Source organism: Mus musculus, chromosome 13, assembly GCF_000001635.26.
Source record: "Mus musculus strain C57BL/6J chromosome 13, GRCm38.p6 C57BL/6J".
In the NCBI taxonomy this organism is placed as follows: Eukaryota; Metazoa; Chordata; class Mammalia; order Rodentia; family Muridae; genus Mus; species Mus musculus.
The window spans coordinates 112,463,014-112,477,275 of record NC_000079.6 but is presented as its reverse complement, the minus strand read 5'-3'; the positions used below and the strand labels follow the sequence as shown (position 1 = coordinate 112,477,275).

The window sequence follows — 14,262 nt, the reverse complement described above, 5'->3', positions numbered from 1 at the left end:
TATGAATCTGATGAAGTTTTTGCTAACTCTGTAACTACTTTGTTCAAGCACATGGACTGTCTGTCCATATTTTGTGTCCTTTCAATGATTCTTTCATTAGATTTTATAATTTATATTTCATAGATATTATAACTCTGACTAAATTTACTGAGATTTATTTTGGGAGCTACCGTAAGTAAGACAGTTTTCTCAGGTAATTTATCATTACCATATAAAATGCCACTGACCTATATATGTGAATTCTGTATTCAGCAACTTTTGCTGAATTCATTAACTAGTTCTGGTTATTTTGTACTCTTTGGGGTTTCTGATAAATAATATCATATAATCCACAGTGAGACAATCTGATATCCTCTTTTCTAACCTAGATGCTTTTTATATTCCTTCTTTTGTCTGACTGCTCTGGCTAGATCTTCAAGTAGCATATTTAATAGAGGTGGTTAGAAATAAAGGCAGTGAAAATAACAGGTCTATCTTTTACAAGATCTTATTACACAGAAATGTTCTTTCTATCTCTAATTTATTATTTTTGGTTATGAAGGTTTTTTAAAATATTTTTTTAAAAAGATTTATTCTATATATGTGAGGACACTGTTGCAGTCTTCAGACACACCAGAAGAGGGCATCGGATCCCATTACAGATGGTTGTTAGCCACCATGTGGTTGCTGGGAATTGAACTCAGGACCTCTGGAAGAGCAGTCAGTACTCTTAACCACTGAGCCATCTCGCCAGCCCGTTATGAAGTTTGACATGACATTTATCAAGTGCACCGACTAAGGTGACCATAGGGCTGATCCTTCAATCTCTTAGTGCTGTCAGTTCACTTATTCATCTGTATATGGTGAATAGCCCTTGCACCTCTGCAATAAATGCATTTAATCAGATTAAATCGTCTTTTTAATGTGCTGTTAAAACGTCATTCCTAGCATTTTATCAGAAATTTCTGCATCTATGTTCCTCATGATATTAGCATATAGCTTGCACATTTGTGTTGTCTGGTTTTGGTACCAAACAATGTTGGTATGGTAAGTATTTTCAAAGTGATGAAATATAGGGCCTTGCTATGTAACCCAGACCGACCTTGAACTTGTAATCCTCCTGCCTCAATTTTCCAAGTGCAAAGATTACAGATACAGGTCAGCATGATTTGCTCAAACGTACCACTTCTTATTCTTACTTCTCTCCTCCCGTCCACTCACCTGGGCCAAATGCCTTGTGGTCCTTCCATGTCTCTCTGAAGCTCCACCTTAAGGCTACGTTCTGGCCAATGCTTGCTAGGGGGTTTCTAGGCTCTTATTCATCCTATTTGGTCTTCAGTTAACATAAAACCTTCTGTCACGGGAGCCAAGCTGAACCCCTCTGTGTGAAGAGAGCTGACCTACATGGGTACTTTTCAAACTGGGACAGCGGTCTGGTGTTTCTTCCAACCTGCCATAGATCTGTACTTTTGTTTGCTGGCTCCATTGGCCACATGCTCGGTTGTCATGGCTATGTCAAACTGTTACAAGTTTTCTGAGGGCTGGAGAGATGGCTCAGTGGTTAAGGACACTTGCTAATCTTGCAGAGGATTCGATTCCCAGCATCCACACAGCAACTCACAATCTGTACCTCCAGTCCCAGGGGATTCCACACACTCATCTAGCCGCCCGAGCCACCAGGCATGCAGGTGGTGTACGAGTAGGCGTCCACGTAGAGAAAACCCCATTCTTTAAGTTCTCCAAATATAAATTCTTAATGTCCTCTTGCACCACACTGTAGACAGCAGGTCTCAGGCCACCATCAGGCCAGTGTTACCAATCGGCCCCCACCGCCACGTCATTCTGGTAAGCAACCACACTGATTGGTGAGTTTGGGGAAATTGAGGAGAAGAAAAGGACTACAAATTAACAGATTTTTCTCCCAGTCCTTTATTCAAAAACAGCATTTTTCACATCCCCCAACCTTAACATTATGGAGGTAGAGCTAATTAGCATTTACAGTTGATGAAACTCAAATGATACAAAACGAATTATCAGGCATATTTGTACTGAAGATACTTCTTTCAGTAATGACCCCAGAAAGAATATACATGCATACTTATATGATTACTAAACATAAACCTAATTATATAATATTTAAAATATGAAAGTCTAATTTGTAGAGTAGGGACATTTCATGAATCTTACCTATAGATTCAGTGGTGAGGAAAAAAAGCAAAGCTTGCGCTAGCCAAATCCTTGGTGCTGACATCTTGCAGGGATGTTCCTGTAACAGACATAATGTAAAAACCCATTCTCTTTCACATAGGCTAAAACACAGGCTTGTTTCTATTGTGTAGCTATTTTCTGGAAGGTGGTAAAACACCTATATGAATACAGAAGAGGAATATTTCTCTATGTTTACTAAAGTTATGGCTACACAAATGTCTGAAGTCCTCCATCTCACGTTACTTGTACGTAAGTAGGTATGATTTTACATTTAAAAAAAAAAAAAAAAAACAGAAACAAAAGCCGGGATTGGTCCTTAAGTGGTACCAGGTCGACTGTTATCTAGCGGTTCTGTGTGTGCCACTTACACAGTCTTCTCCCTAATTGCTATGACTCCGTTTGTCTGATATGCAGCAGTTTCACCAATATAAGCAAAACATTGTGAGACTTTCCGAGTTAGAAACAAAAGACACGACTCTGAGCAACAGCCACAAAGTAGCAACAGCTTCTTTTTGCTGGTTACCAGTTTAACCCACAGAGTGCTGTGAGGTCAGGTGACACCTGCCGAGAGTAAGTTATCTTCCAGGATACAAAGATCAGATTTAGGAAGGAACTCACACCTTACAGAGAGCAGGAAGCACGCCTGCCTTTTACTCTAGAAGGGGCCATTCTCGTTATCTTAGCAAGCCTTCCCAAGTGAAGCAATATTTCAACATCCTTGAAATGTCGGTAAGGGTGAGGCAGTCAACGCGCTTGCAAAAGAGACATATACTATGCAAAAATCATGACCCACAGATTTCTTTTTTTAGTATTTATACAATAAATCTTAATTGTAACCAAACAACATTTTATATATATACACACTGAGAGAAACACGTGCTAACGTCTTCCAAATGTACACACACAGGAATGTTTCATGGGTGCCCAAGGCAGGTCCACAGCTCAGGCGCCCTGCATAGGTTTAAATCCCCAGCAACAAGAAAAACCGAAACACAACCTGACGAGAAGCAACCAGACAAACAGAGCCTTAGCAATCAGCAAGAAGAATGTCGGAGCATGCAGGACATGGTTAACTCTCACATCAATCCAGAATGAGGCAGCTGGGTTTGTGACTGAGCATGGCATGGGGAAACAGAAAAGCCTTTCCCTCTCATGACTAGAAAGTATTACTTCCTAATTTTAAGACCTGTCACTGAGGTGTGAGGCAGGGGCATCCGAGAACAAAAGGACCCCGTGCTGCATTCTATACAACTGACTGTCCTTGTGATTTACCCGTTTGAAAACGGCCAGGATTCTGTTACGTTTTTCATTTGATTTTGAGAGTAAAAATTTGAATTAAAGGTATATTAAGTGTTCCTCTTATTTCACACATCTTGCAGAATATGCATATATTGCAAAAACGCTGCATTAAGTGACTTCCTTGAACTTGGCTTTCTAGGAAGCTTTTTTTGTTGTTGTTTTTTTTTTTTTTTTCCCGAGACAGGGTTTCTCTGTGTAGCCCTGGCTGTCTTGGAACTCACTCTGTAGACCAGGCTGACCTCGAATCTAGGAAGCTTTAAAAAGCTAACGTGACTAGTAACTGAAGATGCAAGAAAGGTTTATTTCAGAACGGAGTGGCTCTTCTCTATTGGTAACTGCTCAGATATGGCAAGCCAACAGCAGTGAACATCTGGAAAGTGTGCCCCAGTCATTTTCTCGAGCAATGGGTATCACACAGATTGTGAACGGCTTGCTGGAAAACTCCGAACAAGCATGCAGTGACCGCAGCACTGTTTGTTCTTTCAATCCACAGGTTTTTCTCAAGTGGAGGGAAAAAAGCAGCCTAATTGTACCTAATTAACACTTAATAACTGTGCCACTTTAAACACTTTTAGTGCCTATCCTATGGCCTTTATGTTTCTTTCCATTCCTAAGATGTAAGCCAAGAGCAGTATGGAGAGTGAGTAAGGACTACAGTCACTGTTACTATGGGAAGGGAATTAGAGCTCAGCTCCTCTCTGTCCACTGGGGAGCTGGGAGGGGTCAGACTGTGTCACTCCGAATGCACCCGCAAAGCACTGTCCTCGGAGGGGTCAGACTGTGTCACTCCGAATGCACCCGCAAAGCACTGTCCTCGGAGGGGTCAGACTGTGTCACTCCGAATGCACCCGCAAAGCACTGTCCTCGGAGGGGTCAGACTGTGTCACTCCGAATGCACCCACAAAGCACTGTCCTCCGCTGTGTTGGTGCCCTTTACACTGATTTGCCTCACTCTTTCCCAGTCCTTGCTAAGAAACACTGGGCTGTTTCCTGTCAGACTGCGCGAGCAGGAGCCAGGCCTCCCAGTATCCTTGGGAGGCAGATAGGTAGGGCAGGGATTATTTATTGGGCTTTTACAAAAGAGAAACGAAAATGCAGAGGAGACAAATTACTTACCCAACATACGAAATTAAGAAATGATAAAGCATGAATCGGAAACAAGTTCGCTGCCTCTAGATGTCATGTTCCTTCTATCGGGTCTTCCTGTGAAGACAGAAGAGCCTTGTTCAGAAGCTGGCTTTGACTGCAGTGCTGTCTTCTTTGCTAGTCTTTGAGGACGTCATACAGGCATACAATGTATTTTGGTCCTATTCACCCTAGTCCTTCCTGAACTTCTAGATCCACCCGGACACCTGCGCTTTAAATCCTTCACTGGTGTTACATCGGCAGGTTGGCAGCAAGTAGCACATGTTAGAGACGTAAGCTTCAGAACACAATAACCCCAAGTACTTGGGTGAGAGGACTCAGTAACACAGTGGGGTGGTTATTTCTATGTCTCCCCGCACCCTCTGACACCAGGGTTTTCTATGCTGTCCTGGCTGGCCATTAACTACTAAATTCAAGTAATCGTCCTGCCCCGAGCCTTTGGGATCACGAGTTATGTTTAATACAATGGTTCTCAACCTGTGGGTTATGACTGCTTTGGGAGTTCAATGACCTTTCACAGGGGTCACCTAAGACCATCAGAAAACACAGATATGTACATTACAATTCATAACAGAAGCAAAATCACAGTTATGAAGCAACATGAAAATAATCTTATGGTTAGGGGTCACCATAACCTAAGGAAGGGTATTAAAGGGCTGTAGCATTAGGAAGGGTGAGAACCACTGGTTTGATACATCCTTGCAAACAGTAAGGTCACTTACACCCATTTCAACCCTCTTGATGTCTATGTAATGGCACAGGGCATTTTGTTGAAGGAAGCCATAGCAGGTCCTTAGCAGAAGGCTGACTCCTTTGGTCTCCTACTGGCACTAAAATGGCTGACTCCTCAAGTGCACACAGCACTAAGTTATTCTAGCATGAGCCGTGGCAGCTATTTTTTTTTTAAATAACTTGACATTTAGGCAAAGTGTTGAACCTTGTATTGCTGCTTTCTATGCATTATATCTTTGATATGACCCAATAACAAGGAATTAAATTTGTAACCTAATTTTTAAAATTTCAAATGATAAACGGGGCAGGGGTAGCATGGGAAGTCTCTATATTACCAAGAAAAATAGCTAGTGAAGACGTTGGTGGAGAGCCTCACAAAATTCTACACCTACACCTTCATCGCTGTATGTGTGAGTAAGTGTTCGCATCTTACTTTTCAAAGCGCACACACGTGCTGAGTGTTGTCAGTTGCTCGGATGCTTTCTTCATGGACCACCCCAGGCTTGAACTCGCTAAGCCCTGCAGAGGCTAAGTCTGCAGTCTGTGCTCTGAGTCTTCCCACAGAGGTCTTCCCTGTTCTCTCTAAACCGCCTTTACTATCCTACCCCTCCAGGCTTTTGTTTTCTTCTTTAGAACACTGAGACATCTATAACAGATTGGCAAATACGTTTCTGCAATAGACCAGATAAATGTTTAGACTTTCTTTCCTTCCAAAAACAGACTGCAAGCCAGATTTGGTCTGCATGCCATTGTTTGCCAACCCCCATTCTAAAATGCTGTATAATTTTCTAATTTTGCCCACTGTTTGTTCAAAGTTGAACTGTGTCCCCTGCAAAAGGTTCACTCAAGTCCTAGGACCTCGAAACATGACCCTCTTTGGAAGCAGGATCATTGCTGATGTAATTAGCAAATGTACAGAACAATAAGAAAGACTCAGAAAAATGCCATACGATAGAAGGCAGAAACCGGAGTGACTGCAGTCACAAGCTAAAAACAAGTCAACACATGGCTACCATTAGAGGCTGGGAAGAGCCAATGGATTCTTACCAGGAGGACTTCTGGCTTCTGGAGAAAATAGCATTTCTGTAAGTCAATCAATTAATCTCTCTCTCCCCCCCGCCCCCTCTATCTCGCTATCTCTCCCTACCTATCTACCTATCAAATTGTCACTCTATCTTTTTCATGGCAGGCTTTCTCTGTGTAGCTAGCTCTGGCTATCCTGGAACTCACTTTGTAGAAGAGCCTCTGCCTGTGGTCTCTGTCTTCTGTCTTCTGTCCTGTCCTCTGGTCTCTGCCTCTACCTCTTCCTGCCTGAGTGCTAGTACACAGGCGTGCTCCACCACCACACAGGATCATTTCTGTAATTTTAGATCACCTAAATGTATAGTACTTTGTTACATTGGTCCTAAGAAATGAGCACATTGTATGTATTACGCAAACAGACTGTAAGCAAAGGAGGCAGTTTCTGTCTGTGTTTGTACCTGTCTCTAGGATTCAGATCCATACGTAGCATATGATATGCTCATGAGGTAAAGAAACAATATTCGCATGTGTACATAACATAATACTGCAAATTAACTCGTGCAGAGTCTGTGTGGACACATTCTATAATTCTGAGAAGTTAATTCTAGGAATAGATAACTGGGCCCTGTGATAGGTATAATATTTAGCTACACAGCTTTCTGGAAGGTATGACATATGAATATTCTAATTTTTAATTACACTTGTTTCATTGTTATTATTAAGTTTGACAGTTTTGAGTATACTTTATTTAGGAAAGCAAAACAAAGAAGAGGTGGGCTGTAGTTTGCCTCTTCCCATTTATTTGATTTTTCTTTTATGGCTTTACACTGTTGTGATAAATAGTTTTTAGCAGTTTTGAAACATGTAGCTGCTACAATGACAAATAACATGTTAAACCATCAGGTCTCCTAGACATTCAATGTAATATTGAAACAAATGATTATTTAAAAAGCAGCACTCCAGAGCACATCTGCAATAACCAACCAAGGCATGTAACAGAAAACCGTATTTCTCATAATAGCATCAAAAACAACATTAGAGTCAGAAAAATCTACTCAGAACTATAAAAGAATTTCACGATATAAAAATGCCACACAACTTTAACCCAAAGGGCAAAGTAGTTTATTATGAACTTTACACAGTGATTAAAATCTCAATTAGAAAATGGACACTAAGCCAATTTCCAACAACAGAAAGGACTTGGCAGATGAGCATTCAGAGATACTAGAGAGATAATTAAAGCCTGCATGGGCACAGAGGACTAGACAAATCAACAGCCCGAAGGCAAATAGACTCCAGTACACATAATCGCTTACAGGCCTGGGATGCAGCTCAGAGTACACAGCTGCCCTCGTGTGCATCATCTCTGAGACCAGAAAACAAACAAACAAACAACCAGATAAACAATAAAGAATTTATAAGCTGATCGTGCACACACCTGCAAGTCTCAGCTGGCTCAGAAAGGAAAATCAGCTGCTTTAAGACTTGGCGGTTAGTGCTGGCAACACAGGGAGAATGTACAAGACAAAATCTGATAAAAAATTTTTTATCATTATTCAAAGATATACTCTGGGACAACTAGTGCTATGAGCAAACATGTAAAAAGATATTTTTTATACAAACATATTCCAGAGTTAATAAAGAATTACGTGCAAAAGTCAGATCATATATATACTGAAAGCACGAGACATTTATGACCTGTGAGGACATAAGTCTTTTACAAATTATCTTGCCTATTTCAGTCAAATGAGAGTTTTATGAGAACTCTGATAAAGATCCACATTCTCCCCATCACGTAAGAAATTTAATGCTACAAGTACAATTGATGCCAACAGTTCCTGCTTACAGGGAGCTCAAAGCTAACAGGTAAAATACATGCAGAGTGCTTTGGGAACAGAGTTTCCTAGTCGGGGGCTCAAGAGCACTGTAAAGTAAGCGTTCTGAGGATGAGGAAACAGTGTATGTGTGACTGAAGACCACCACTGAGAAGGTCTCCCAACCACCACTGTGCCATTTGAAATACAGCTCACTTGAGTTCAACTGGCACTAGAGGTTGTGCCTGCAGAGGATGGACAGAAGACAGACCATCCAAACAGAAAAGGATTGTGCAGGATGCAAGCCACTATTCACAAGAAAGGATTAATCTACTCTTCCTTAAAACAAAGGGTGAATGTGACTACTAAAGAGATTCTGAAAATCTGAAGGCAGGACATTCAACTTATAACAGGGCCACTCGTTTGTTTTACCAAAAGGAATTTGAGTTCTTGCTCCAGACTGGGCTTTAAAGCAGCCTCTCAAGTCTCACGTATACTCTACTCACATATACTCTACTCACATATACTCTACTCACATATACTCTACTCTACTCACATATACTCTACTCACATATACTCTACTCACAGATACTATATTCACATATACTATACTCACAGACACAGCCCCAGGACACCACCTCCCGTGGTTCTGAAGCCTTCCACCACCCTCTCTACTTCCCAAAGTCCTCAGACCTTCTGGTTTAAATACAATGTAGGTGGTTCTCGACTTCAGCTACTTTTCTGTATTCTTCAGTAGCTCTTATCTCCTGGCCATGAATGGCCCCAAAGATAAAGTACTCAGGATTGGGCTGGTGAGATGGCTCAGCAGATAGGAGTACTTGACCACTCTTCCGAAGGTCCTGAGTTCAAATCCCAGCAACCACTTGGTGGCTCACAACCACCCATAATGAGATCTGATGCCCTCTTCTGGCACATCTGAAGACAGCTGCAGTGTACTTATGTATAATAATAAATAAATATTAAAAAAAAGTACTCAGGATCTACTTTTCTTCTAAAATATTTACTGTGAAGACATGTAACTTCAACTATTACCTTGCCTTCACACCAAATTCAAGAATTCTGGCTGGCTTGAATCGTCAATTCTAGTTATACATCATCTTAGATATTCTGCCTCTGATGCAAATCAATGTAATAAATCTCCCCCCAAAAATACCTACTTACACATCAACTACACATACCGGCACCCTGTATCAACAGTGTTATCAGTTTTATCACAGAAATGTATTACCCCCTCACATACCTATAAACCACTCAACGTTATCAGCTGCCTCAGTCAGTCAAGTTGGCTCTTCTCTTGTCTTATAACTTGACTTTTCTGTTACAATCTCATCCAGACTTCTCGTCTGTCTCGATGCACTGGACTGATCACAGCACTTACCACAGCTCCCAGCCCCTCCTCTGCCACAACCTCCTCCTGGACCTGAGCACAGCACAGTGCTGCACTCCCAGCTCCTGTCCTCCCAGAGCGAGGTTCAGAAGCACTGTTTAAAAGCCAGCACCTACCAGAGAACCCAAGAGCTGCTTTCATCACCTGCACTGTCCAACCGCTCTCCAATGTTCAACTTTATTTAAAAATACCAGCCGGGCGTGGTGGGTGGCTCACGCCTTTAATCCCAGCACTCAGGAGGCGGAGGCAGGCGGATGTCTGAGTTTGAGGCCAGCCTGGTCTACAAAGTGAGTTCCAGGTCAGCCAGGGCTACACAGAGAAGCCCTGTCTCGAAAAACCAACCAAAAAAAAAAAAAAAAACAAAAAACAAAAAAACAAAAAACAAAACAAAAAACCAATAATAGAGAGGACAGCATAGTTGACAAAGCTCTTGCTTACAATGTGGAAAGGCCCTTTCACAATGTTCCACCCCCAGCCCACCACATAAATAAAACTCTATGCTTAGATGTCTTTCTCTCAAACCATCATGCTATTATTCGGGAGAAAATTACAAGCAAGTTGGCTTTTTATTCCAATTATGCTGAAATGACTCTTTTCGTTTTCCAACTGCAAAGCAAATATTTAAGCTCCTCATTTTGCGTGGCCTCAGCATCAGGTCTTACCTTTCACAGTTCCCAGGGCAGCCACATCTAGAGGGTGAGCTCAGGTTACCACAAACCTCCAGCACACCTTCTTGATGGGAGTGTGTGCCTGTACCCGGGCTATAGTTTGCTTCTACGGTGCCAGTGCCCTGCTGACTCTGCCTTGTTCCACTGTTTATAACCCAAACGGACATCTCTTCTGTGGGATTTCCCCCACATTCACAGACATCTGTGTTCCCAGGGCCCTTTCAGAGTTCCCTAAGAGGATTCACCGTGTAGCACTGGAGTTACACAACTTCACATGCTGAGACTCTTGAGGCACTTAGGGAACAACTAAAAGAACGTTTAGTTTGCACATGTATGTCCGTATGTAAGTGCTACTGACAGAGAATGTGCGTGTATGCAGCCTGAAGGTGCACCCAGGGCCTGGCACATGCTAGGCATGCACTCGACTACTGGCTACATTCCCAGCGTAAACATGAGCTTTAAAACACCTAATATAGTCACTTTACTCTGCCATTCATATATTCGGTATGAAAAAGAACGTATTACAGTTAAGGGCTCAGACAGAGCTCAGGAAATCTATGTATAAATATAGAATCTGATAATAACGTGTTCGCCTTTGTATAAAAGGGGCGAGTAAGACCTACTATTTAATAAGGCTTTGAAGGGCACATGAACATAAGCCAAATGTTCTGTGACTGACATACCAAGTTGCCTAAGCAGTAGATAGTAAACTGAATATATTGTGGTAACGGCACATGGTAGTCCTTTACTTTGTCCCATGGTCCCGTTCTAGCCGCAGTTCTACATCCGGATTTCGATCTCTCTAGTTTCCTCTTTACCCAAACCTTAACCAGGTTCCCAGGCTGACCTCTGGGAACCCCACTGAATATTTCAATTCCAATCCCTAAACACCCACAGTACTTTCTGTATCACTCATTATTTCATTGAAACTACTCCCGTATCCGAGTAGTTTTTCACACAGTTTGTTTACCCGATTTTGTAAACTGAAAAACCTAGGTGCTATCTCAGGCATCTTTTATAAATTCCAGAGCAGGCTGAATGCTTACTAAAATCATCTCACCAGAAACCTCACCTGTGATCAATCCACGTTTGCAATCAAAGATGAGGAGAAAGCTTTAAGAACTTCCTGCTTCCTTAGCAGACAAGTTGCAAATGTACCAGGGCCAGGTGAAGCAAATGTGTGGCAAAATGACACCTGAGATCACTTCCAGGGAAAACCCCTTCCTGCTCCCACTGCAGGGTTGTGGACAACACTCAACTCCCCAGACCAAACTGTAGGAATGCGATAAGAGATCCATCAACACAACAGTTTGTAGGCACAGGCTTTGGAGCCATGTTTTTTGAGCCTGTTCCCTTTTCTAGAAGGTAGATATTGTAACACCCACTTCATAGGTATATAATAATCAGTATTCATTCTAGCACTGAACTGAAATGCCACATTCTCTTAGGAAAAACTATTTCAAAATGAAAACACAAAGTCATAAATAAAACAGAACAAAATGCCCAGTTACATAAGAATGTTGCTTTAAATGAGCGGGTAACAGTATTTGTAATATTCTAAATCACTAATGCCAACAATACAAATTTCTACTATAAAGTTTATCCTTAGCTGACCTTTCCCCCACTGTAATTTTTTCTCTCTCTTTCTCTTGTGAGTAGAAGCAAATGAACACACACACACCCCACCCCCAGAAACCTGTGGAAAACAGAATTTAACCGACTAGCAGATTAGTCCTACAAATGTAGCATTCCAGATCAGAGCTCAAAAATAATTCCCAATGATAAATATAAACACAAACTTGGAAAATTAAGACGATGACGATCATCCCCTGATAATGTGTCAGTAATTTCAAATTAAGAGTCGTTCCAACTGGAAGCTGGCAGTCAGTCAGTCACACACGGTCTAAAAGAGTTTGTTTACAACACTGACCAGACCAAAGATTTTTCAGAAGATTCGCGCTGACATTCCAGCACTCACTGACTACTTTTAAGCAGTACAGCTGCTGTAATGTCCAATAACTATACAAATTAAGCCAAAACGAGTTTCTTCTTAATGGAAAAATGACAAGAACAGAAGTGGACCAAGCCCTTTATATTATGTTTGCTTTGAGTTTCTGAATTTTGGTTGTTCATCCAAAAGAGAGCCCCCTGCCAGCTGGAGAAGGGGACACGTTTACGCTTAGGGGAGGAGGTGAAAATCTAAAGACCGATGATGGGCTTGCTCTCGGGATGTAAAGGCACGCGGGATTTATTAGGAAGGGTACGGACCGAAGGGAAAGTTAATATTTATAAACACTGGACTTTCATTAACGCCTAAATGTTAAGATGTCTGGGTGAAAAGTTCGCTCTGGATTAAGAAACATCAAGAGCAGGGAACGGTAGCATTTCACGGGACACAGAAGACCACACTTTCTAGGGCCATGTCCAGAGTAGGATCAGGGAGCACGGCACGGGAACTGGAAGAACGCAGGACGCGGTCACCCAGGACGCGCGATCCCGAGAGGACTTTGGGGCGGGGGCTTCGGAACTGTGCGTCAGGAACGCGGCTGGAGAAGGCGGGTGACAACATCAGGGAAGTCGGAGCCCGGAGCGGGGAGGGAAGGAATGCGGGGATTCCCAGGCCAGCCCGACCAGCTCCGGGCGTGCGCTCGGCGCCGGTCCAGCCCGGCCCCGCTGGGCCTCGGGTGCCAGGTGGCGGCCGCTCCAGGCAACCCGCACCCTCCCGCGCCGGGGCCCTGTTCTTCTCACCTTCCGGACGCGAGCCTCGCCGCTCCTGAGCGTCCCTCAGCCCCGCGGATCCCGGCCCACACCACCGGTCCCTCAGCGGAGCCGCAGCCCGGATGGCTCGAAGCTCTGGCCTCCCGACCGCACACGCCACCCTCCGTCCGCCGCTGACCCGGGCTCTCCTAGCTCCGCCCCCCACGGCCCCGCCCCCCGGAGCCAGAGACCGCGAGCTCATTGGCTCTGGTCAGTCTCGGAGCGCGCGGCCATTGGCTCCGGGTCGCCGGAGACGAAGGGGCGGGACTGCAGGCCTCTGCGATTCCCGTAACGCGGCTCCCGGCGTCCGGGATTCCGGAGGCTGAGCCTGGTCGCCTTTCCTAGACTAGATCGAAGGCTTCCCCGCCGCACTTGGGTGGGTGGCCGGAACGGAAAGTTCCATTTTCTCTAGGGTAATGGGTCGCGGACAGCAACCCAGGTGCCTCCCGCGACCCCTCTCCCCGGACCTCGGCTGTCTCCCTGGGCTGTCTTCCCCAGAGGGCCTGCGAGCCTCCGGCGACTGCTAGGAGGCCCTTGGGACTCTGGAGGCAAGGGAACTCCCTGGGGACAGGGCAGGACTTAGTGGCCCTGACTGTACTCGCCCATAGTGACCGCTTCGGACCCAGGCTTAAGTAAACGAACCTTGCTACTGTGCAATTTTTGTTGTTGTTAGTAAATGAGTTTGGGTGTCATTGATTGATCCGTGAACTGGTGACCTGCCAAGAAACTGTTATCTTTTTGCGGTTTGAGTCGCCTGATGTGTGATTAGAAATACCAAGGAAAAACCTATTTCATTGTAATCCACCACCCTTCCCTTGATTGGAAAACGACCTTAAGGCTGCAATGTGCGTGAGTGCACGTGTGTGATGTGTGTATGTGTGTAGTGTGTATACAAGCAAGTTGAGAAACTTAAAAGATAAGGGATGTGTAACTGTAAAGAAACACTCCAATTTGCATTGGTTATCTTTTACTGAGCACGGAGCCCGCCCTTGGAGTGCAATTGATATAATATATAATCAGTGTAACTCCACTGATGGAAATTGATTTTCTCATTCCCAACATCTACCTTTTGTTTTGCTCTAAAGGAGACAAATGACAGGAAGCTGGACGGATGGAGGGGTGTGTGGGAGAAGTTGAGGGAACAGCAAAAAAAAAAAAAAAATCTGGTAAAAATATACTGTATACAATTCCCAATAAAAAACTTTTAAAAGTGAAGAAATGACTCAAA

At 43.5% G+C, this 14,262-nt stretch overlaps 1 protein-coding gene across 1 annotated transcript in view; it reads right to left on the bottom strand.

Moving 5' to 3' along the window:
* Il6st (interleukin 6 signal transducer) overlaps positions 1–13,206 on the bottom strand; it is a 42,791-nt gene extending 29,585 nt beyond the window's left edge. The window contains exons 1-3 of the mRNA NM_010560.3: positions 13,026–13,206; positions 4,603–4,689; positions 2,167–2,245 (exon numbers count right to left, since the gene is read on the bottom strand). Coding sequence (NP_034690.3) covers positions 2,167–2,230 — 64 coding nt within the window. The 5' untranslated portion in view covers positions 2,231–2,245; positions 4,603–4,689; positions 13,026–13,206. The remainder of the gene's footprint in view (positions 1–2,166; positions 2,246–4,602; positions 4,690–13,025) is intronic.
* Positions 13,207–14,262: the final 1,056 nt, after the last annotated feature.